This window comes from Gorilla gorilla, chromosome 17 (genome assembly GCF_029281585.2).
Source record: "Gorilla gorilla gorilla isolate KB3781 chromosome 17, NHGRI_mGorGor1-v2.1_pri, whole genome shotgun sequence".
NCBI lineage: Eukaryota > Metazoa > Chordata > Mammalia > Primates > Hominidae > Gorilla > Gorilla gorilla.
This window is the reverse complement of record NC_073241.2, coordinates 93,285,952-93,312,290: the sequence shown is the minus strand read 5'-3', so window position 1 is coordinate 93,312,290 and position 26,339 is coordinate 93,285,952. Positions and strand designations below refer to the sequence as shown.

The 26,339-nt window shown below is 42.6% G+C and overlaps 1 protein-coding gene across 1 annotated transcript in view; it reads right to left on the bottom strand.

Annotated features, from left to right (window-relative positions):
- Window positions 1-273: 273 nt before the first annotated feature.
- The window catches only part of LOC101142502 (uncharacterized), a 39,634-nt gene continuing 13,568 nt past the window's right edge, over window positions 274-26,339 (bottom strand). The window contains exons 6-13 of the mRNA XM_063699339.1: window positions 20,811-21,259; window positions 19,447-19,717; window positions 11,190-11,367; window positions 9,726-9,863; window positions 7,825-7,942; window positions 5,941-6,083; window positions 4,418-4,570; window positions 274-2,790 (exon numbers count right to left, since the gene is read on the bottom strand). Of these exons, the coding sequence (XP_063555409.1) occupies window positions 2,386-2,790; window positions 4,418-4,570; window positions 5,941-6,083; window positions 7,825-7,942; window positions 9,726-9,863; window positions 11,190-11,367; window positions 19,447-19,717; window positions 20,811-21,259 (1,855 nt within the window). The 3' untranslated portion in view covers window positions 274-2,385. The remainder of the gene's footprint in view (window positions 2,791-4,417; window positions 4,571-5,940; window positions 6,084-7,824; window positions 7,943-9,725; window positions 9,864-11,189; window positions 11,368-19,446; window positions 19,718-20,810; window positions 21,260-26,339) is intronic.

Sequence of the window (26,339 nt, the reverse complement as noted above, 5' to 3'; positions counted from 1 at the left end):
AAAATGCTGAACATAATTAGGCATTAGGGAAATGCAACCTAAAGCCGGTACACGCTGAAAGTAACAATAGTGGTAGTACCAAGTATTGGTGAGAAGGGAGAAAAACCAGAACTCTCCTAGGCTTTACTGGGAATGTTAAATGATACAACCACTTTCAAAGGCAATCTGGCAGATCCTTAAAAAGTTAAACTTACACCTTCCATATGACCCAGCCATTCTACTTCTATGTATCTATATACAAAAGAAATGAAGACATATGTCCATACAAAGATGTATATACATAAATATTCATAAAAACTTTATTTTCAATAGCAAAAATCTTGGTAACAACCTAAATGTTTATCAACAGGTAAATTTGTTCATCAACAAATCATGGTATATCTATACAAAAAAATGTTACTTACCAATAAAAGGGATGAACTATTGATATATACAATAACATAAATGAATCTCAAAATAATTGTACTGAGTGACAGGAGTCATACTACAAAGCATAGATGATGTATGGTTCCATGTATGTAAATTTCTTTAAAAATGCAAATTAATCTATAGTGACAGAAAGAAGATTGGTAGTTGCCTGAGCAGATCAGTGGTTGGGATGGGATGGGGAGAGGGAGAAGGAAGAGTGAGAAATTACAAAGATGCAAGAAGGAATTTGGGAGTATGATAGATAGGTTCATTATCTTGAATATAGCGATGGTTTGTTTCATGGAAAACGTGTCAGAACTTATTGTACAGGTTAAATATGTGAAATGTATTCTGTGTCAATTAATGTATAAAGTATTCTTCAAATTAGAGGTGGAAGTGAGAACAAAACTCACAGATGTATACCTTTCAGTCCTGTGGATTAATTTTGCCCAAACCTGCTTTGGAAAACATGATCCCTAAATGAATGTGGCCTAACAGATATATCCTGGCTTGGTCAAATTTAAGTAAGAGCTGTAATATGAAGGGTTCATGTAACTGTTAACTGTCAGTCAAAAACAGAGTCAGGATTAACCACTGTTCAGTCCAACTCATTAAAGAAATAATAAAGCAGGCAGCAGTCAGTGGTGGTATAAATGGTGACATAAGTGAGAGTACAAACCAGTGTAACTTTCTAGGGACCAATTTGGAAGAAGTCTCAAAATGTGCTCAACTTTTATCTCAACAGTACTATTGTTAGGAATTTTAAAAAATCTATTAAGGTTGTGAGCAAATATTTAGTATATCCGAAACAGCATAATATATATTTATTATTAGCAATCTATTATTTGTTAATAGAAATAATTTTAATTACTCAAACTGTCTAAAATTAGATTCAATTATAGAAATCCAGCCACACAGTGGAATACTATGCACATCAAACTGATGACCTGGAAGATCTTAAGGGAGGTTTTTCATAAGGGAAGAAATAAGCTACTGAAGGATATGATTAACTTGTAGTAAAATGCTTATAAATTTCTATTTGCATACACAAATAGGGAAGGATGTATATCACTATTAACAGCAGTGATTGCTGTGTGTTGGAATTGTGGGTGACTTCAATTTTTTTGGAGACTTTGCTGTAGTTTCCAAATTGCTGCCACAATGCAATTTTATTTTTAGGCAGAAAAAAATTAATGTATGGAGGTTCTTTCTTAACTAAGGGGTGTGCTTGAGCTGTGTCTGAGCACATATGATTAGTTAGAGGACTCAGTGGTGTGTTGTGTAAGTTCCTTTGGTATTTTGTGTGTTTCAGAGGGAAAAGGAATGGAAAGAATGGCATAGCAAGCTTCAGATATTTGCCTCCTAGCTCAGTCTTGAAGTGCATTGCTGAGTCCCTGAACTTGTATCTCAGGCTTATGGAAAGATGAGAAGGAGCTGTCTTCATTACAAACTGTGTGAGACAGGGGGCATGCAGGGCTGTCTATGTGACAGTGACAGAAGCAGATCACTATTTCAGCTGCACATGAGACACAGGGTGGCTGCAGCTTTACTCTGTAGGGTTTGCCCTTGGCTTTATGTGCAGTGTCGCCTGGGCACTAGTTCCCTGTTCAGCCTGGCAGTGGTGGTGGGCAGAGCCGGGCGGATGGAAGAGCACATAGAGGGCTGGCTCCTGAAGCCTTGAGATGCTCCTTAAGATCCCCTGAAACAATGGGCACAGACTTAGGTGAAGGCAGAGGCAATGGCAGGCACCCCAAACACTCCAAAACCAGCATAGCCTTCCCAGGCCCAAATTTCATGCATCTGTGGCCTCAGTTATTCTCAATGGCTCTGGAACTTTCAGCAAAGACTTTCACACACTATCCAGTGCACACGCTTTATTTCGGCATTCAAGCCCCTGCACCAACTAGGTCACATGGAATGTTAATTAAGGCAAGGTAGGTAGAAGGAAAGGAGGGTATGTACAGCAATTGCTCCTCTTTACGGAGAAGAGAACCTGCCACAGAACAAGATGCAGTTGGTTTTGTGGTGCCTGATGAAGAAAAGAAAAGGGTGGTCTGCACAGAATCTTGGCTCCATTCTGCTGCACCGGGAATTCCTGACCACAGCAGTGGCTGCGGCAGCCTCTGTGCCTTCCTCATTGACCTCCACGAAGCACTTGTGGGCGACCTTGGACAGAGGCACATTCTTCTTAGTTGACATTCCAGAAAAGTCTGCCTTGGCTTCGTCAAAAGCATCGATCATTCCTAATCTTCGAAGGAAAGGCTCCAAGTCATAACTCTCCTCCAGCTTTAATCTGGGAAGGAAAACTTGAACCTTACTTTTTGTCAACTTTTCTGAATTTGTCCAGGCTTTGAATTTCTCATATGTAAGTGCTTTTTCCACCTAGGATAAGAAAGACTCAAACCTTAAAATTTAGATGACAATAGCCTGATACCCACACACCCATTTATTACCCCTCCCCCAATGACATGCAATTAGATGGTGAGTTCTGGTCCAAGAAAATCCACAGATATTTTCTTTTATAAACACACCAAGATTTTCTCCCAAATTTTCATCTTTTCACAGTTTTATGGAGACAAGTGTTAAAGAGCTAGTAAACACCTGAAACAGGCAGAAATTTTTAATAAAAACAATTTGTACCTAACTCCTTTCAAATGTTAAAAACATTTTTTAACAGTTTAGAAAATTCTAACCAATTCATTACGTTAATCTTCATGCAATACATACTACTGTGAGTGGGAGAGATAGTTTGACAACAGACAAAGCATGGCTCAGAACTCTGCTTCTGAGTCTAATGAGGGGACTATTCAGGGTTAAATCAGAGGGCAACTCAGAGTAAAAGAGAGGGAATTGTGTTTCATCTGAAGATGAAGGGAGGCATGAGAAGGGAGCACGAGACGAGAAATGGGGAATGCAACAAGACTTCATCAGCATCCTTGTTTGTCCTCTGCCTGTCCTGGAGTTAGCTTCAAATTCTTCAAGATCCATCACTCTTTCTATTTATCAATAAGGTAGAAAGAAAAAAGGGAGAAAGGCCTTCCACTAGCATCTCCCCTTCCCTTTAACAACTGGAGCCCAGGTGGGTACTCCTCTCCAACGAGCATTGTTTTGATTTTGACTCTATTTCTAGACTCTCCTAATTTTCTCATAAGTGGCCACAACAGATGTCATCCCTGACTTAGGGCAGTAGCTTTCTGATTCCAAAGGGAAGCCAGGAAAATCAAGCAGCCCACCCTCAACATGCCGTGCATTGGTGTGCCCAGAGCTGGCCCCTATCAATTGTTAAACCCTCAGTAGCCTAAAGTCGGCCATGGTGGGAGTATTTACCATGTCATGAGAATCAGCAAACTTTATAAATGAAGGCTTCTCCCACCTCCCAGAGCTGGTTTACAAGTGCACTATTAGTCTTGCACCTCCTACCTTGCAAGTTTACCATTTCCCTTCCTGGACTCTGTTCCTTTTCTGTCACAGTAAGACTTTTCTCTCCTCTTGTATAAGGTAAATTTCCCACCTGTACTTTAGACTTTTGCTATTCATAGTGTGGTTCCAAGCATCTGTATCACTTGGAATCCTGTTACAAATGCAAGATCTCAGGCCACACTCCATTGAATCAAAATCTGCACTTTAACAAGATCACTAGAATCATATATGTGCATTAATGTTTGAGAATCACTGCCAAGATTGATCCCTACCCTTCTTCCAGGACTTTTGTGCGATAATCATTGGGCTTTCAAATAGACCTTCCATGCAGAATAAAGAATAATATTCCAAATAATAATATATTTAGAACTCTCTCTTCTCAGCTTCATCAAAACTTGTCCACTCATATATGTATACACTCAACAGAAATGCATGAACATGTTCACCAAAAGACACACAATGATGTTCACCCAGCACTGCTTGTAATAACCCCAATTGGAAACTCCTCAAATGCCAATTGGTAGATGAACATAAAGAAATGAGCTCAGCTGGACTCCACAGATACTCAGGCTCATTGCCTGGAGCTTACCACGGCGAGGTCCGTGTTGTCATCGGGAAGCAGAATGACCATGCTCAGCTCCTCTTCCACATAGGGCAGCTCCAGGACCTGGGTGTGCACCTCATCCGCATACCCCATTTTAAATTTAGCTTCCTTAAACATCATCTGCACTGTCTTTTTTTCCTAACGGAAACAAAAAATTAAAGTTAGATTACTGAAAAGTGGGTATAATTTACTAAAAATAGGATATATCTAACTCACAGAAACTCTAGGTGTGCATAATTACTGTTTCTGCACATTTATACTGATAGATATAAAATCTTCATTAGTACATCTTAGTATTGAATAGAACAAGCTATTGTTCCAGCAGATCAAATATTACCAGGTGAGAAAAAAAACAGTTTGGTAAATGGAGAAGGACACAAAAATTTACATTATTCTTGGAAGAAGTTGTGTGTGCTTTTTTGAGAACATTCATAGAGAAGCTTTCTCATGGAAGCTTCCAACTAAAAATTCTTTATCGAAGTTAAGATAAATATTCAGGCCCTTGGGCTGAAGGATCTGGTTAGAAAAGATGTACGGTCCAAACTCTGGAAAGTTGCCTTGTTGTAGAATTGGTTTTATGGCCTTGGCTTTCTTAGGAAGGGGACCTTGAAGAGATGTGTAAGGTCTGCTGTTTTTAAAGCCTGCATCAAATATATTTTTAACTTTCATATCTTTGTGCAATATGAAAGTATCATATTTGATGGATGTCAAATCCCAAGCTAACAACTATTGATACCAGCCATTTTCATATTCAAAAGGGAACGTAAAGTTAGGCTTTACATCTGCTAACGTTTTTTTTCTTGTGCTCAGGATTGTATAACTTTGATTTTTAAGGCAATAAATAGGCATAGTTGCCACTGATACTGCAAAAAGGTATCTAACTAAATACAGACAGCAATAGCATCATGCAAACGTAATTCCAAGGCTTAGAAGAAACTCTCCTCCAATCCAAATCATATGACCGGAGATGGAAGGTAGATTTGATCAAAGATGGAAAAACAAAACTATCGATACCAAAATTATTTTTGTTTCTCTCCTCCTTCCGCCATTAAAGATATACAGGAGGCATTAAATTCATTCAGAAAAGAAGCCAGGCACAGTGGCTCCTGCCTGTAATTCCAGAACTTTGGGAGGATAAGGCAGGTGTATCACTTGAGGCCAGGAGTTTGAGACCAACCTGGGCAATATGACAAAACCTTATCTCTACAAAAAATACAAAAATTAGCCAGGCCTGGTTGTGTGCACCTGTAGTCACAGCTACTTGGGAAGCTAAGGTTGGGGAATCATTTGAGCCTGGGAGGTCGAGGCTGCAGTGAGCTGAGATTGCACCACTGCACACCAGCCTGGGTGACAAAAAGAGACCCTGTCTCAAAGAAAATAAAATAATATAATTCAGAAACAGATTAAAATCAAGATCATGTCAAATAAATTATTCATTTTTCCGAGAGAATATTTCCTGTAATATTACTTTAAGAAATTAGCAGTATATCTGAAAAATCTTTCCCTACCTCGTTGGTTTTAAAGATCATTTCCCTTGTGTACTTTCTGTCAAATTGCTCATTCCACTTTCCCTTGAAATAAATGGCATTCACAAGGACCAGCTTTGTCAGGGGATCGACTGTCCCAGCATCCAGTACCTCTGAAATCTTACCTATAAAGAATATGAGAGTTTATTGCAATTTGTGGGGAAATAAGCATTCTTTTACAAAAATCCCTTTGACACATAAGGCAGAGGCTTGGTTGAGAGACAGGCTGGAGTTCTGTCTTTCTGGGCCCCTGATGAATTAGGCGATGGTGTTTAGCAGTGTGGCATACACAGTGTAACATTTGTGCTTAAGAAAAAAATCTTAAAGTAGGAAGGGCAACTATCATTTTGCCCTCAATTTATGGATGTAGAAATTCAGGATCAGAGCATTTGCCAGACTTTTGCTGAGTACACACAGGTGACAAGTGGCTGAGTTGAGAACATCACCCCAGAGTCTTGATTCTGACTATGGGGCAGTCAACCTTGGCACTATCATATCCAAGCCTCACCGCTATTGTCATTTTAAGCCAGATAATTCTTTGTTATGGGGGCTGTCTTGTGCATTGTAGGATGTTTAGCCAGCAGCATTTCTTCCCATTTTGACAACCAAGACTGTCTTCAGCCATTATCCAATGGCACCTGGAGGGCAAAGCTACCCCTGGTTGAGGATCATTGCTCTATGCATATATTCAAACCTCATCAGACAAGGAAAGCTTTCCAAAGGATGAGAGAACACAGATCTGTCAATGGGAGAAGGCAGCCTCTCTGAAAGGGGTGAATGGGGCAAAGGAATTAGGGGGGTAGAATAGAGGGGCCCAAATTGAGCTGTCCAATGAGAGGGTAACAAGGTCATCTCCAAGGTCCCCTTCAGCTCTAATATTCTGGGGGAAATGTGGGTGGTCAGCCTAAGGGAAGGAAGGGCATACGCAGCCCTGGAAGAGCAGTGACAGGTATAGGGCAGTTGGGGGAAGGTGTGGAGAAACTTCTAGGTTCCTCAGGTGACAGTACTGTTGAACAACTCGAAAGACCACTGGGCAGATGATGTATGAAAACACGAAAGGCTCTTCCCTTCCCATGGTAATTATTTTATTGGCTTTCAGTAGAATCAGGGGCATTACTTCTGCTGGACACACAGTGGTTGTGACATAGGATGGAATGGATGCAATAATGAGTGCTAGGTTGGCCCTTGAAATAAGTGACTTAATTCCTCCACTGTTTACAAGTATCGAAATTACTTGTTAGGTATTTAGGATGCTTTAAAGTATGACTCCCCCTTTTTCCTACTGAAGTAAAGAACTGGCAGAAATATTTCTGGTGGGATGGAATGTGGTCTGGGCAGGGAACACTGCAGGCTCCACGTCGCTGCACCTCCAGAATAGGGAACAAATTCAGAAAAGGCCACACTCTGAGAGCAAATGTAGCCATGGCCAAGTTAAAAAGGAAGGAGAAGGCTGCAGATCAAACTACTGAGCTGTCCCATTACCACGCGGAGGAGATAACATGAGAGCATGAAATGTTGCCCTCTCTAAGCCGCAACTTAATTGAATGCCATTCTGTCTCCGAGCATGGAAGGGCCTCTCAGATAGAAGATTAACAGAATTCCAAGGAGGAGCCATATTCCAGGGATTTTCCAGCATGGTCCACAGGGGAGAAGGTCAGAGATTCAACATTAGTTTTAGAAATCAGTACTTCATGATCTGATAAGAAATGACAGAGTTGCATTGTTGGCCTGTAAACTCAGCAAACACATACAAACAGGCCTGTGGTACGCAGGTCACAGTGGCAACACCCTGGAGAAGTCCCATCCCAGTCAATCTCAGCCTTGTTGTATAGTAATTCCAAATCAACAGAAGTGAAACTGTCTCACCTTCAGTCTTCTCTGCCACCCAGTCATTTATATGCTTCCTGCACTCTTCAGTGTCTTCAGCAAAGGACAACTCCTCCAGCTCTGCCTGATAGAACTTCTGACAGGATTCTTTGAAGTCCTGCAAACACAAAACACTGAGTTTGGTCTCATTTGGTAAAGGTTCCCACAAATGCAAAAGCATTTTGTTTTCTCTTACTGCATTTCTACAATAAGTGCTTGGATAGGTCACACTCCACTTAAAGGTGCATGCATGCAATTAACAAAAATGTATGGGCCACCTATTCTTGTCTGGTACTGGGCAAGGTGCTTGGCTTGAGGAGGTCCACAGCCTGAGAAGAGGCAGCTGAGATACCCAGACACTTACAGGACATCATGAGCTGCCACTATCCACAAAACATCCCAGGAGCATCCTTGTCAAACGCTCTCCACTGACTTTAATATTGCTTCCCTCACTAGGCAGTCTAACACACTTTTACTCACTTTGCATCACCAGCACCAACTACAGTACTGTGGTTTTGGTTAAACAAGAGGCTTTATAAGGGAACTAGATTGTTAAGAAATCGTGTTGAACTGCAAAGAAGGAAATAGCATTTTAGATCTGGGTCATATGGTTGGTTGGAAGAATACAGAGCAAGGAAGGCCCCATGGGAATGGAGCGTGATAGGCCTGGATCATAGGGTGTGTGTGCAGCTGGGTTCATACGTGTGCGTGCGTGTGAACATCTGTGTGCATGAGTGCACATGTGTACATGTGAGTGCTTGGGCACCTGCATGTGTGTGGATTGCATGCATGTTTGTGTGTGTGTGTGTACACATGTATGTGTGTTTGTGTGTATCAGGGACGGGATTAAGGGAAACAGTGGCAGGGGAAGAGCCTTGAAATGTAAGTTGGGGTCCAATCAGAAAAGTCCTGTACCCAACACATTAAAACCCAGATAACTTACCTCACAAAAACCTGGCTTTGGATATAATAGGCCTGGAAACTGGCTCCCAGCCTCTGTCCATCCCCTGTTCTCAAATATTTTAATTTCAGCCAAAGAAAGAGGATATACAGGGAAGGAGGAGCCAAGCCACCAGGAAAAGTAGAGGTTGGCTCCCTGTGTCCCAAGTATTACAACAGTAGTAGATCAGGCTGATGTTCAAAAATGAAATGGATTCACCAGGAGATTCCTGGGATCCAGAGTCACCTTCTGAGGTAGATAAACCCAGAGCAGGCAAATTCCGGGAATAGCACCCAGCAGCTACCAGGACAGGGATGTATTTGAGCCTTAGAGGAGTCCTCTCAGAACCTCCAGCCAATAGGATGGCCAAGCTTGCTGCAACTGGTTCACTAATTTTAAGACAACATCGCCCTGCATATCACGTGGCATGATTTTTGAACCTCACTGATTGCATTATGCCAGGCTGGACTAGGGAACCTTGGAATTATATGCCGAAGTAAATAGAAACTGCTTAGATTTAAAACCTCAATTTTATGAACAGATTTTCATTTTAGAAAGACGATTGTGTCAGTTGTAGGTGCAATTCAGAAGAGGGGGGCAAATTTAAGAGAATTTGAGAGGCTACCTCAGCAGGAGGCAGCCGAATAACCACACATGGGACTGGGGAGGAGCTCTGTACAGCGTGTTGAATGATGTGGTCGCTCAGGGATAGGGAATTAAGGGGGAGAAGCAGGGCTGCGTGCAGGAGAATTGACATATTGGGATTGATAACAGGGATGGGTGTATCAGTAACAATTTACAAAGGACATAATTCAGAAGTCATCATAAAATCTAAAATTGTAATTTCAGAAGTGTGATTCCAAGCACGTTTTAAGTCAGTACAGTTATACTTTATTATCTGCTCTTCTGTAGTCTAACTTACTTTCAATTTCTTTTTCATCAATATGTGAATACTACTTACTGGAAGGAAATCACACGTCTTTTCTCCAAAGAGTCTGTTGGCAGTTCTAAGCAAGTACTGAGTGCCAGTTCTGTTAACTTCACTGAGAAGCGACTGGAAACCTTGGTGAATATCTCCGTCTTTGTATAAACAAAGGGCCTGGGAACAGAAACCAACACTGACTTTTAACGCTGCCATTATACTCTCCCAAAGAGCTTTCTCCAAACAAACCTCTGTACTAAAAAAAACCACACAGGATCCTACTTTAAAAAGGTTTGGCCTAATTGTCTAGCACAGGGTTTCTCAACGTGGGCAATGCAGCATTGACATTTGGGGCCAGGACACGTCCTTGTCTCATATAAGCATTGTAGGATTTTTGCAGCACTTCTGGCTTCTATCCACTAGATGTCAGTAGCACCTCTCAGTTATGGGATCTAAAACTCCAGGTCTTCGCAAGGGTCCCCAGGAAGGAAAAATTCACCCACCGACCCCTACCTCCCACCCCCCAGGTGAGAACCACTAGTCTAGCAAATTTATTCATGCCAGCAAGGCAGTGTGCGATAATTCAGGGGGAAGGCAGAACGGAAAAAAGTAAGTAACTGGGATGAATTACAACTCAGGTAATACAAACAAAAGCAGCAATAAAACTAAAAATGTTTCATCTGCAATTTTACAGAAGTTCTCCAGACCATATTATAAATTAAATGTCAAGTCAGAGTGAGAATTAAGGTTGTTCCTATATCTCTCGATCACCCCCAGTCCAAAGCCTCACTCCTCCAATCAGTTGAAAGAAACAACCACAGAAGGATGTCAACTGGGGTCCCTGGGTGCATTTTAGGAGATTGTCTATACACTCCTGATATTGGTGGCAAAATGATATCCATTTGGCAATTATCTGGGACATCTTCACCAATAGTCAGAGAACTGTTCCTAAAGCATTATCCCCCACCTCGTTTGTAGATAAGGTCATACATCACCATTTTGAATCAAACAGATTATACATTCCTCAAATCACTCCAGAAGATATAAGTCCACACTTGTGTTACATTCCTTTTCTAGGATGCATAATCATGCACTAAAAATAACCCACTTAACAAAAAGTTAATCTACACACCCTCATGTCTATTAAAAATATAATGTTAGCAAAAGTTTAAAATGTAACAAAGTTGGAATATTTTGCCTTCTTGTGGGACAGAATTATACTTTATCCTACTTATCAAAGATGTGAATTTGCCAGACTGTATTGATGATCTGATCTAGAGAAAATAACTCTATGGCTTGATTTCTCCCATAAACGTCAGAGGAGATGATCTGTCCAACACATTTCACCTTTCTACCCCTTTCTGCTCTTCTCCACTGCCGAGCTGCTCCTCCTTCTACCTCCAGCTCCACAGGCCTCAGCTAGAGCAAAAGTACAGAAAGACAGCTGTATGGAAGCACAAGGGAAACACACCGTTCTCCTTCCTTTGTGACAAGCACACATACCTGGGACATCTGGGCTGCAGTGCTTCCCTTTGCCCCCATGAAGACCATGGCCAGGGCAGAGGAGATGCTCATGGGAGAGAAGAATATGTTTCTTGAGTTGTCCTCTTCCCCCAATATTTTAAATAAGCTGATGGCAAAAGTGCCATTTGCTTCACAGAGGTCATCCATCAGAGAAGGTCTGCATCAAAGGCACAGTAGGGAAAAGCACATAAGCCAATGACTCCAGTAGCCACGCAGTCATTCATCCCCCAGTCAGTGGACACTGAGGTGGTAGGTGGAAGAACCACCCTCCAAAGACTTCCACTCCTAATTCCCAAAACCTGTGACTACATGATCTGCCCTGGCAATAAGGACTTTGCAAATGGTATTCAATTAAGTATTTTGAGATGTGAGATTATCCTGAGTTATCCCAGTGGACTTAATGGAATCACGAGGGTCCTTAAAAGAGAGAGGCAGGAGGGGCAGAGTCGGAGACAGAGACGTGAGGACGGAAGCAGAGGTCAGAGGGATAGGGGCCACTGATGAAGGAATGCAACCTCCTCGAGAAGCCAGAAAAGGCAAGGAACAGATTTTCTTCTAGAGACTCCAGAAAATAACATTGCTATGCTGTACCATTTTGGACTTAGGACTTCCAGAACCATAAGATAATAAATGTGTGTCATTTTTCAGCCACTAAATTTGTGGTAAAGTGTTATCACACCAATAGGAAACAAAAACACTGGTTTATTCATAAAATAGCCAATCTCAGGGCCTATGACTTGTATCCCTCTTAGCAACAAGGGCACAGACACCCTGCAACACCTGCTTAATTCCTCCCTTGGTATAGCAGCAGCCAAAAGGTCTTTGTGCGGATGGGTGTGGTGCCTCACACCTGTAATCCCAGCACTTTGGAAAGCCAAGGCAGGCAGATCACTTGAGGTCAGCAGTTGGAGACCAGCCTGGCCAACAAGGTGAAACCCCATCTCTATTGAAAATTCAAAAATTATCCAGGCATGGTGGCGGGCACCTGTAATCCCAGCTACTTGGAAGGCTGAGGCAGGAGAATCACTTGAGCCCCAGGAGGTGGAGGCTGCAGAGAGCCGAGATCACGCCACTGCACTCCAGCCTGGGCAACACAGTGAGACTCCATCTCGGGAAAAAAAAAAAAAAAGATCTTGGTGCCAGGCACTGTTTTCAGCACTTTCCATTATCACCCAATAACGCATTGAGGTCAGTATAGTTATTGCCCCACTTTAGAGATGAGAAGACTGAGTGAGGTTTAGTAACTCATTCCAGAACCCTCAGGTAGTCATAAACGCCTGGCACCCACAGTTTGATTCCAGAGCCTGAATTCTTAATCATTACACAAAATCCCCCTATTGCTGCTAATTATCTTTCAGTTTAATGTATCCAATATAATCTAAAAAGAATGTTCTAAAACTTATATATGTAATTCTTTATCAATAAAAACTGTATTTCTGTCATCACTTTCTGTGAAAACAGCTAGATACATTTCACCAAATTTGGAGGGTTTGTTTGAGATAGGCTGGCCTAAAATACGAGGCTACTGGAAAGACAAAAAAAAAAAAATAATAACTTTTTAAAGTGACTCCAAAAAGATTGAAACTGGGTTACGGAGTTGCAAAGAAAGTCCATAGGCATGGATATAAAATATGAAGCCCTAATCTTGTCATCGAGTGAGCACTTTTAATTAGATGCATTGATTTTTGGATCCTCCTGGCTAAGAGGGTCTTAACATTCCCCTCAGCTTGAATTAACTTTAGACAACCTAAACTTGACTAAATAAACAAACTAAACAGGCTTCCTCCTGCCTCTAGGCCCTTTCTTCCTTTTTCTTAAAGCATTTCATTTAGAGAACTTGTCATTGCAAATTCTTTATCAGCCCCTTTGAGATGTAAATCTTTTAAAAAAGCTTCTTGCTAGTTTTACATCCCAGGACAGTCTCTCAAAGACCTGGAAGCCATCCTTTTGAAATGTAATCATCAAGAAAGATAGCATCCCTATCAACCAGTTCTGTGGAAGGTAGGAGCCTAATCTAGGGGGGCACCTTGCTTAAAGTGCTAAAAAGCTATTACAGTTTACTATTATTATAATTTTAGTGCATTATAACCCTATAAAAACTTGGGCTATTATTTCATAAAATATTACAGTTCACTAACTCATCTCAATTTCCCTGAGCCTTTTTGTTCTTACAGTTGAGAACATTTGGGAAAATAAAAGGACAAATCATTATCTATAATCTCATGATCCTACAAGATATTTTTTCTATTTATTATCCTTTTTTTCATAAACATGTATAATTTTAACTGAAAAATGTAGTCAAACAAGAAAAATATGCTCCAGTTTGGAAAATTAGCAAATGAGCAAAATGAAAATCCTGGAAACTCTATCTAGAGATATAAATTATCGTGCATGTGTTCATTTCTATAAACAGATGGAGCCTCATCCAGTTTCCCAGCGGCCTACAAAGTGCCTGTTGCAGCAGCTCTGAAACTGTGTGCCCTTAGTGGGGGTCTTGGACAGGTCTTCTGGGTCTCTTAGAGCACAGGAGGAAAGGGGAATTGAGTGGCTGAGACAAGGAAGTGGGGAACAACTGTATTAACCAAAGTATCTTCACTGTTGGATGTTTTGCTTCCTCCTAAGATATTTCGCTTCCTAAGATATTTTTCAACAGAAGGGTGTCTCTTACTTAAACAAAAAAGTGAGCTTATATATTTTTTTAAAGTGTAAAGGCAACACTCTAAATATAGAACAACAGTCTAAAGCAGTGCAAATTCTTTAAAGTTTAAAATAAATGTTAGTGCAGTTCAGAAAAAAACAAGTAGGGTTAGGGTTATGGTTAGGGTTCAGAAAACTAAGTAAAATAAATGTGAACCAAGAAAACACAATCATGACATAATTTGCACAACAGTACTCTATACTTAAGAGGTTGTTTATTATGGAAAAATATATTCCAGTTTCTCACTATCCTCACATCATAAGACCTCTCCAGAGCTTATACTAGGGTCTGCAGATGTTGGAAGGCAGAGTAGTATGTGCAGGAAAGTCCCGGGGTCCTCCACGACCTCATCTTTCACTCAAGGACATTTCAGAGACTGGGAGGCAGGAAGGAATATTCAAACTTCATAGAACTGGGCCAACCAGAAGGTGGCACCAAAGAAACTTAAAGATGGAGAGAATTAGGTAAACTGGGTAAGACAGAGACACAAATAAATTTGGATTTGATCCAACCTTAGCATAAGAGCTTTGGACTCAGGGTGAAGCAAGCATGAACTTAGGTTGGGGTGTGTGTGTGTGTGTAGGTGTGTTTAATCATCCTGTCTGAACTATTGAATCAATAGTTTCAACAGTTCTGAATGAACTGAACTATTGCATCAATCTCATCTTTGCATTTTAACTGCTCTTAGTTGCAAACTGCTACTTCTGATTTCTTCCATCTTTCCTCTTCCTTCATCTCATGTCCCCACTTCCATTCCTTTTCAACACTCAGGTGCTGGTCAGTATGTGGTATTTCCCATCAATATCTACCCTGCAGCCACAATACATGTGCACACACTCACACACAAGTGCACCCCCTTGGCCTCTGCTCAGGTCAGAAGTCAGGCAAGGGAGAAAACCAGGTAACAGAATGACTCTTCCCCCTGTCTTCCTGGTGCTCCAATCTCCTTTGGACATTATAGCTTTTGAAAGGGTTGGAACTTTAAACAAAATGGACTTTACCCAATATTTCTAAAAAGCAATTAATTTTAATACAAAATAATACTTTAGGTGCCAATGCCACAATTAGATTGTGTTATAAAAACACAGGAATCAGAAGTGTTTATTTCCAGCCAACCAAATAAATTGGCATTAAACTAGTTTTTCCTTTTCAGGCAAACAAACAAAGACAGAGGCAATTAAATACTGTCCACAGGACTCACAGAAAAAGTGAGAGTCAGCCTCAAAAGCAAGCCTTACGTTTCCAAGTATATGATATCGTCCTCCTCCTGGGAGCCCCAAATACCTATGAACTCCCTCCTCCACTCCCCCATCCCCATACAACATCCAAAAGTGAGTTTATTCAAAGAACATTTATGTAGAATGTTCACTACCTGTTTTGGGAGGAGAAAATGAAAAATAAATGCGTTAATCCCTGCCCAGAAGCTTACACCCTAAAGACACACACATGGAAATGCGTAGTTTCAAGCCAGTCAGGTGCTCCATAACAGGATAATTTTGAAAGTGCTAAGGAAATCCTCAGAAAAAAACAAATAAATAAATAAATAAGAAGAAGAAAACCTCTACAGAATCCTGAAAAGACTTTCCAGAGAAGCTGGCTTTAAAAGCTGGGCAGGCCAAGGTAATTTATAGATTCAATGCCATCCCCATCAAGCTACAAATGACTTTCTTCACAGAATTGGAAAAAACTACTTTAAAGTTCATATGGAACCAAAAAAGAGCCCACATTGCCAAGACAATCCTAAGCAAAAAGAACAAAGCTGGAGGCATCACATTACCTGACTTCAAACTACACTACAAGGCTTCAGTAACCAAAACAGCATGGTACTGGTACCAAAACAGAGATATAGACCAATGGAGCAGAACAGAGGCCTCAGAAATAATACCACACATCTACAATCATCTGATCTTTGACAAACCGGACAAAAACAAGAAATGGAGAAAGGATTCCCTATTTAATAAATGGTGCTGGGAAAACTGGCATATGTAGAAAGCTGAAACTGGATCCCTTCCTTACACCTTATACAAAAATTAATTCAAGATGGATTGAAGACTTAAATGTTAGACCTAAAACCATAAAAACCCTAGAAGAAAACCTAGGCAATACCATTCAGGACATAGCCATGGGCAAGGACTTCATGACTAAAACACCAAAAGCAATGGCAACAAAAGCCAAAGTAGACAAATGGGATCTAATTAAACTAAAGAGCTTCTGCACAGCAAAAGAAACTACCATCAGAGTAAACAGGCAACCTACAGAATGGGAGAAAATTTTTGCAATCTACCCATCTGACAAAGGGCTAATATCCAGAATCTACAAAGAACTCAAACAAATTTACAAGAAAAAAACAAACAACCCCATCAAAAAGTGGGCAGTGGATATGAACAGACACTTCTCAAAGGAAGACATTTATGCAGGCAACAGACACATGAAAAAACGTTCATCATCACTGGTCATCAGAGAAATGCAAATCAAAACCACAATGAGATACCATCTCACACCAATTAGAATGGTGATCATTAAAAAGTCAGGAAACAACAGGTGCTGGAGAGGATGTGGAGAAACAGGAACACTTTTAAACTCTTGGTAGGACTGTAAACTAGTTCAACCATTGTGGAATACAGTGTGGCAATTCCTCAAGGATCTAGAACTAGAAATACCATTTGACCCAGCCACCCCATTACTGGGTATACACCCAAAGGATTATAAATCATGCTACTACAAAGACATATGCACATGTATGTTTATTGCGGCACTATTCACAATAGTAAAGACTTGGAACCAACCCAAATGTCCATCAATGATAGACTGGATTAAGAAAATGTGGCATATATACACCATGGAATACTATGCAGCCATAAAAAACGAGGAGTTCATGTCCTTTGTAGGGACATGGATGAAGCTGGAAACCATCATTCTCAGCAAACTACCACAAAGAAAGAAACCCAAACACCACATGTTCTCACTCATAGGTGGGAACTGAACAATGAAAACACTTGGACATAGGGTGGGGAAAATCACACACCGGGGCCTGTGGCGTGGGCGGGGGGGATGTGAGAGGAATAGCATTAGGAGAAATACCTAATGTAAATGACTAGTTGATGGGTGCAGCAAACCAACATGGCTCATGTATACCTATGTATCAAATTTGCATATTGTGCACTTGTACCCTAGAACTTAAAGTATAATAATAAAAAAGAAACAACCCAAATGTCCATCAAAAACAGAATGGATAAATGGATTGTAGTATATTAGTATAATGGAATACAGAACAACAAAAACTGAAAGAACCATATCTATAAGTTCTTTAGTTTTTGACATGGACAATTCCCACAAATAATGTATTAAAGGATTAAGCCACAGAGTAATTCAGTATTATTCCATATACGTAAAGTTCAAAACCAGGCTAAACTAAATCATTCTGGATGCATGTGTAGATAGTAAAACTGTCAAGAAAAGTAATGTCGTTATTATCATGAAACTCAGGAAGGTGGTGATACAGAGGGGAGGGAAGCGGATGTGATGAGGGAGGAGGGTGTGATCAGTAGGGAAACACTCATGGCCTCCAGCGATGACAATATTCCAGTTATTAAACTGGGTGATGGGTTGTACTGCTGTTCTTTATAATTTAATACACATTTTAAATGTTCTTTTGTATGTATTCAATAGGTAATGAAACTTATTAAAACCACTTATCAAAAAAAAAAGAAAAAAGAAAAGCTGGGCAGGCATTCCGTAGGTGGTGAAATGGGGGATGCAAATAATAGGCTGAGGAATTAGCAGGTGCCAAGAATGTGGCAGGAAGACAAAGGGCATGGTTTGTGTGGTGCCCCTGCGGTGGGTTTCTATGGTTTCCTGTGAGCCACGTGGTAGTGAGATAGGATGGACCCTTATGCCACATTTAGGAGTTTGAACTTGAGATTATGGTCTGGAAAGCCATGCATGGTTTTTAAACAAACGTCTCATATGAGTGCATTGGGGCTTTAGAAAGATAACCCGGCTCAGTATTTGGTATGAAAAGAGGCTGGGGAGCTGGCGCGTAGGCCACCACCATGGGCCAGGGACTGCTGAAAGCAGAGGGATTGTCTGCAATAGAGAATGGGGGCTGGAATTGCCAGGCAGAGTGACTGCTCACATAGGGATAGAGCACAGGAGGGCCCAGTCCCGAGGCGCCTAGCTGTTATAAATTCATACTCAGGGTGGGTCGTGAACCATTGGAATTTTATATGAGGAGTCAGGCTGGAATGGGGAATATGACTTGTTCCATTTGAGATGCGTGGAACACACCATACCAGGTGAACCTCTAACAAAGACAGCCAAGGATGTTTGTAAACAGTTAGGGACGGGGATGAGTAGACTGTCTAGAGCCAGAGACCTGGAGCCATCAGCATCCCGATCCCGAGAGGTTCCATGAAAATGGATGAAACTACACAGAACATCTAGTGGAGGCACAAGGGAAGAAATCCACCTATTTCTGTGGAATTTCCAATATCTGGAGGTAGTAAAAGGAAGAGACAGAGGAGGACGAGGGGAGAGCGCGCGCGCGAAACGGAGACTGCGACCCAGCCATCAGGGTGTGCTGGAAGAACTGGGGAGACGAGTCTGCCCCTCGGAGTGGACCCAGCGAAGAGGGCGCGGTCTACGCAGAGCCCGAGTCAGGGAAGCGGGAGGGGCCCGGAGAGCAGCCCTGGGTGAGGCCCTTTGGAATGGAGAGGTGTCAGGAGTGAAGCAGCAGCCAGAGGACTGAGAGTGTCTGGAAAGTGAGGAATTGGTTAAAGTAACGCCGGTGGCTGCGACAGAGAGAGGCGTAGGTGAAGAAGCACCCCCAACCCCATCCCATTTGAGAGGAAGCAGACAATGAAGAAGAGAATATGAAAGATACAGAAAGATGAAGGCAGGGATGGAAAGAACGGGGGGGGGGGGGACAGGAAGGGAAGGAGAAGGTGCAACCAATAGGCTGTAAGCACAGGGGCAGGCTTGGGCGCCAGGGGAGCAGGGACTCGGCGCCTCCCCGATCTGCCCCAGGCGCCACGGAAATTCCAGGCCCCGCCACCCGCACTCCCGGAGCCTCCTCCGCAGCGGCGGCTCCTCCCACTCGCCCTCCCTGGGCTCCTGCCCAAGCTTCCGGCGCTTCCAAACCCACTGCTCGCGTCACCCCGCGCTCCCACCCGGCAGCAAATCACAGCGCAGCAAATCGCAAGCCTAGAAACAGACGCTCCCTCTCCAGGGGCAGCTTCCTATTCAGGGCGGGTCTGGGCGCTCCTGTTCTCGGGGCTCGGCCCTCGGCCTTCGCCGGGTCTCGCGGTGGGGCTTGGGACCCCGGCTGGTGCCAGGGTGACCCCCACAGCCCCGCGACTCTCTTTCCCGGCCGCCTCCCGCCGTCATTTTCCTAGTTCCTGCCCGCCTTTGCCTCGCTCTGATTCCTGCTCTGGCCTTCCTCCCTTCCCCTCTCTCACGCGCTCCAGGGAAGAGGTGACCGCCGCGGGAACCTGGGCACCTGCGTGCCTGCCCCGCCCGGTACCTGGCAGAGGCCCCCACCTCCTGCTGCTGCTGCTGCCGCTGCCGCTGCCGCCGCCGCCGCTTCGACTATTCCTCCTTTGTAGATGCTTCACGTCCGCCTTGATTGAGGGCAAGGCTTCCGGCAGATGACTCAGAACAGTTCGATTGGTCTGGCTTGTGCAATCCCTGATTCTTTGGGCCTGTGTGGATGTCTGCGGGCACCGGAGAGAGGGCCAGTGCCTGGTCCTTGGAGGGTGGTTTTTATAAAAAGTGTACACATTGGCTGTTGTCCTTTTTTCACCATTGATTCACGTTTGACTCCACTGTAGTTAGACGTCCACCCAAACATTCTCTGAAATTGCTCCTGATAAGGATACTAATCATTTTCTAATTGCCTTGGCCAAAAAATACATCCCAGGTCTTATTTCATTTTGTTTGTTGGCGACATTTAGCCCTTTCTTCTTTGACCTTCCCAGGATTTCCAGAGCACCCTTCCCTTCTTTCCTGACTCCTTTGCTTGGTATCCTGATTCCTTTCCTACCATTCTAAGCCCTCTTCTTTTCATTATAATATGATCTTCTTGTATGACCTCCACTATATCCATAGGTTCATGTTTCAACTTTTAACTTATTTCTTCAAAATCTCTAACCTGTCTCGAGCCGTAGATGTTACCTGTGTACTACTGGACATCTCTCAGAAACCTGGGTGTGTCCCTCCCCAGTTCTTTTAACTAAATGATCAACAGTCCTGTTACTTCTATCACTTTTGTGTTCCTCCTGTCCATACTCTGTCACCTCTATCATGTCTCATGTCTCTCTTAAACAATTAATTTTCCTACCTGCAGTTCTGATCCATGCCAACCTATTGCCTACTCTGAAGTTCAGGTAAACATTCCAATTCTAATTATTTTATACCTCAGTTTAAAATCCTTTATAACATCCTCTTATCCAAAAAGATAAATTAGAAACTATTGAGCAAGGAGTGTAAGCCTCTTCACGTCTTGATTTCTCCCTTCTTTTCTTTAGAGCCATAGCAAATTATTTACATTCCTTCATATCCTCTGTTCATATACATGGGGTTCCTGGCATGCAAGCTTGTCTTTCAAAATTCAGTTCAAATAATGTCTCCTGCAGGAAGCTCTCACAGAGCTCTCCAGTTTGGGAATTCTGCTTTTAAAGATGCACATTCCCACTCTGCACCGCAAACCAATTAAGTAAAGACCCAGCAGCAGTATTTTGTAAAACTCGCTCAGTGATTTCCCTGTGGAATCCTAAAAGTAACTGTTCCCAAGAACTCTCCTCAATAAGTCTTGGTGCAGGATTCACCCCCATCTTTTCTCCATGACTTTGAAACCCCTCTCTCTAGTGGCTACAGACTCACATTTGAACTGTGCCCAAACTTACCGGCTCTGCCAGTTGAAAATGCCAAGGTCACTTCCCCATTGTGCATCAATTTCTCCTTGTTGGTCAGAACTAGATCCAGACTTTGGGCCCCACTTTGTCCATCCACTCCTTTTCCTCTTTGACCAGCAAAACAGATTAAAAGATGAAAAATGCTTGTTTTCCTCCGTGAAACTTCCAGCAAATGCCTGGTGGTTTGAAGTCCTTTACAAAGGATATAATTTGGCCCCTGGGAGTTTGGTTGTAAACACAGATATCCCATATAGGAAACACAGTGCGTGCAGGCGCAAAGAGGCACAAGATAGCACCATGAAAACCGTGACGTATCCAGGCCTGCAGTGGTACAGATAGTGTGGATGAGGCACTGCAAGACAACGTCTGATGTGTCCACAGGGCCATGTCGTGAAGGCCATGTGGACGCTGTTGGTGGTGTTTCTTCGTTCCCTTGTGGACTATGGGGAAACACAAAAGGATTTTAAGCTGGGGAGAAACATAATCATATTTGTATTTACGAAGGTCCCTCTGGCTGCATCATGGAGTATATTGTAGGAGGGTACCATTGCCTGCAGTGAGGCGTTAGGGACACAGCATGGATGAGAGATGAGGAAAGCTGAAATGAAACAGAGGCAGGAGAAATGGAGAGGAGGACATGGCCTTGAGGAATTTCCAGGACATAAATTTGGCATCACTTCTTGGACCATGAGAGGAATAGGGAGCAGGAAGAGTCAAAGATGAATCCGAGAATGAACAAATCTAATTTTTGAAATAATGCAATGAAAAGAAGAACTGGTCTGTTTTCCTAGGTAAGGAATTTGTCTGCAAGTCGATATTCATGAGGATTAATTGTATTTATTTTCTGAGTATGGACAATTTAAATGCTGGGCCCTGAAGGGAAACCCATCTCTCAGAATAACTAAAGCCCAATTTCAGAGTGAGCCTGAACAGGCTCCCCACTCATGAAGCCTTCACCCTGGCCCACTGGGGAGGCAACAGGTAACTGATAAGGTTCCAGAGTATATAATTCAGTGCCTCAGAAACTGTCCTCAGCCTCATCTTCTGTCTTCTTGCCTCATACCTAATTTCACATCTCTTCAGTCAGTACTGGGGAGTATCTGCTGGTTCTCAACTCCCGACTCAACCTTGACCTAGTTTTGTCTGACTCCCTCGGCTCCTGACTTTGTGGACCTCAGGAAGGGCACACTCCTAGGCTAGTCTCAGGTTGAGCTACCACCGTCTCCAAATTAGACTTCCACTTGTCAAGAAGGAAGTAGAGTCCAGGCCTAATTGGAGCTTCCTAGGGTGGTTTGAGATCTCTGTACCCCTTGCTGTAAAATTCACAAATACTCCACCTTAAAGAGTCTCACGGGGCAGGGCACAGTGGCTCATGCCTGTAATCCCAGCACTTTTGGAGGCCGAGGTGGGCGGATCACCTGAGGTCAGGAGTTCCAGACCAGCCTGGCAAACATGGTGAAACCCCGTCTCTGCTAAAAATACAAAAATGAGCCAGGCGTAGTGGCAGGTGCCTGTAATCCCAGCTACTAGGGGGCACTGAAGCAGGAGAACTGCTTGAACCTCGGGAGGTTGCAGTGAGTTGAGATTGTGCCACTGCACTCCAGCCTGGGCAACAGAGCGAGACTCTGTCTCAAACAAACAAACAAAAAACAAAGAGTCTCACCGGAATTCCAAAATACCCTTCAGTGACTGACCATATACTCTAGCAACAGTTACTTCATATATGCCCGGCCACACCTCTCAATCTCCCATGAGATTCCCAGCAATCTTCCCTGGCTTTGAGAAAGTGTGAGGTTAAAAAAAAACACAAAAAGCAAAAACAAAACACACTTGCTTCAGCTAATTAATGCTAGAGAAACAAACATAGCATCATAAAATGTAAGCATTTGGAAGAACCATATTGTTGACGCTGTTCCTTATATTTTGCAGGGGAGGATGGTGAAATAGAGGTAGTTTGTGTAATTTGCCCAGAGTCCCATGAAGAATTCACAGAAGAATTGAGACTACAGTCGGTATGGCCACATTCCCAGAGAACTGCTTTTTCTGCCACACCCTGTAGTAATAATATTGTCACAAGACAATTGGACAGTGTTTCACATATTCAGTGATGGAAGAAGAGTTTAACTGAAATAAATAAATGTCAGGAAAAATTAATTCGAGTGTGATAACACTTAAGGAATGGAGTGTTCACTCTCTAGAAGTTGGGCTAAATGATGAAATGGAGTGTCCGTATATGTGATCTGTGGTGCTGTTTTGCTGTAGTTCATTCCTGTTTTTAACTTGAAATGTGTTCTGACTGCGTTAGTGCCAATTTTTTTGAGACCGGTGTACCTGTCCTATCAGGTACATTCGATTTACACGAGTACATTCTCTTTTCAGTTCTCCCACCACTTCTCTTTATTCAAACAATTAAAACCTTCTTGAATATTATTTCGTTAGTCCTTTGAGTTAATGAATCAATTTTACAGGATCTGCTTCTGTCATTTTTCATTAACATTCCCCAGACAAATTTGTACTGCTTACTAACAGCACAATCCTAAATTCAAAAGATTACTGAGTTATAAAGTGGATGTCTGGACCATCCAAAACATAATGGCTGTGGTTTGGGTGTGGATTTTTGTCTCCACCAAAACCCACACTGCGATTCAGTCCCTGCTGTGCCAGTGTTCCACTTAGGGAGAGGTGTCTGCGTCATGTGGGTGGATCCCTTGTGAAAGCCTTGGTCCTGTTCTCCTGGTAGTCAGTGAAGTACAATTAGCTCTCATGGAATGGATTAATTCCTCCAAGAGTGGGTTGTTATAAAGTAAGGTTTCTCCCCGTGTTTGGTCCCTCTTCGCACGTGCCTGCATCCCCTTTGACCTTTCCCTCATTGAACCTGCAGGTTCAATGAAGGTTCACTGCAACCTCCGCCTCCTGAGGTTCAATGTCTTTTGACATAGCACAAAAGCCCTCTCCAGAAGCCTGGGGATGCCAGTGCCATACCTCTTGTATATTCTGCAGAATATGAGCCAAATAAGCCTTCTTTCTTTATAAACTACCCAGCCTCAGGTATTCCTGTATAGCAACACAAAACAGACTAAGACAATGCTTATATGAAAATGTCTAGATTGTTACCAAGACAAATGTAAGCAATGAAACATACATGTTGTAGAGCCTCTGCTGATCAAGGGTATGGAGAACCCAGTGGACCTTAATGTGAAAAGCATTACATTAATATGCCTGGTATTGTATTTCAAGGAACTTATAAAAGAAAAAAAGGCTCCTGATATGGCATTGCCTGGAAACTGCCATTAGTCCCTCATTAGTGAATTGTCAGTCTCTCCATTAATTTGAAGGGGGTTAAGGGGACGTATTAAGTGACAAGGAATTTGGAGGGAATTAGAAAGATCTCTCTGGTTTCTAAACGTATCTTTTCGTGCTTTGATTGAATGTGTTGCAGATAGGAAAGTTGAATAGGAGATCCCTGATAGCCTCTCAGATTTTAGCTTATCAATAGAGTTACCATTGATTGTTGAAACAGTGTGAGTTCATGCCACTTGTTCTAGTGTCCTGTCTGGTTCGGCATTAATCTCAGAATTTTCAGTTTTTAGTGGAGTAGTTTTTCTAATATCTGCATATCCTCAAGCCAGAACGTGTTTGCTAGACCCACACTGTGGACTTCAATCTTCTGCCACACTCTTTCATAATAGTGTGAGAGATGCTTATTCAGTTATATCAGGCAGTGTTCACTTTGCAAACAGAAACTACATCAGAGATTTAAAGAGAAGAGAATTAATATAAAGAATTATTCAGTAATAGATTTTTAAAAAATACTGTAATGGCAGCAGGTGTAGAAGGTACAAGAGAGAAATTGTCACTTCATGTCTTGGGGTAAGTGGAAAAAAAAGAACTAAGGACTTAGGAAAAGACATATGTCATAGACTGTATTATGTCCTCACAAAATTTTTATGTAAAAGCCCTAACCCCTAAGATGATAGTTTCTGGAGACAGGGCCTTTGGGAGTTGATTGGGGTAAAATAAAGTCAGGAGGGTTGGGCCCTCTTGAAGAAATTAGTGGCATTAAAAGAAGAAGAAGAGATAAATTGCTCTCCCTGCCATGTGAACATAGCTAAAAGGTGGCCTTCTGCAAACCAGGAATAGAGCCCTCTTCAGAAACCAAATCTCCTGGCAGCCTGATCTTGGACTTCCCAGCCTCTAAAACTCTGAGAAATGTCAGCTGCTTAAACTGCCCAGTCTATGGTATTTTATTTTTATTTTTTGAATCAGTGTCTCACTCTGTTGCCCAAGCTGAAGTGCAGTGGCATGATCTTGGTTCACTGCAACCTCTGCCTCCTGGGTTCAAGCGATTCTCCTGGCTCAGCCTCCTGAGTAGCTGGGACTATAGGCAGGTGCCACCATGCCCAGTTAATTTTTTTGTTTTTGTTTTCAGTTTTGTATTTTCAGTAGAGATGGGGTTTCACCATGTTGGCCAGGATGGTCTCTAACTCCTGACCTCAGGTGATCTGCCCACCTCGGCTTCCCAAAGTGCTGGGATTACAGGCATGAGCCACCACACCCAGCCTATGGTATTTTATTATACCCACCTGAGCAAACTAACATGACTGAATGTCCCAAGGCTGATATTCAGAGCTCTTTGAAGGTGTAGCTGTCACAGGAACATGCAGTCTGCAGTGGCTATGAAACTTGCCAGATGGCCAAAGCTGGCTTACGAGAAGCCGTATGTCCTTGCTGGAGGGTGTGGGCAGGCTGGGGCTGGTCCATAGAAGCAAATGCCCTGGTAGGGATATAGTTGCCAGAGGTTGCATCTTGACCAAATGCAGAAATGGCCATTGTGTGGAGAAAGCATTCCCTGAGAATGTGGCTACAGATGACCAAGTGAGCTGCTGGGTGCCTACACTGAATAATCCTAAGAAGATCAGAATCCAGAAAGTGCATTTCTACTTCTATCTTCTTACAGTGTCTCTCCAGCTCCCTCTATTGGCAAAGCCAAACACTGGGCCAGTCAGTCAAGTTCTTGTTACAGGATCCAGGTTTACTATCACAAAGTCCACAAAGGTAGATTTAGAGCTGATAGACAATAAATTGATATCTGGCACAGCAATGAATGGAGTTCTCAGGCAAGCCTGTCATTAAATCTGGATGATAACTAGTGAATCTGTCTCTTTTCCTGATCCTCTCCAGAATCCTTCATCTCAAGGACAATATGTAAGGAATTCACTGGTAAAACATTGTATGCTTGGTCACAAGCAGCTAGAGAAAGCAAACTACTTCCAGCCTGGCGCGGTGGCTCATGTCTGTAATCTCAGCACTTTGGGAGGCCGAGGTGGTGGATCACGAGGACAGGAGTCCAAGACCAGCCTGGCCAACATGGTGAAACCCCGTCTCTACTAAAAATACAAAAATTAGTCGGGAGGCTGGAGCAGGAGACATGCTTGAACCCAGCAGGCGGAGGTTGCAATGAGCTGAGATTGCGCCACTGCACTCCAGCCTGGGTGACAGAGCGATACTCTGTCTTGGAAG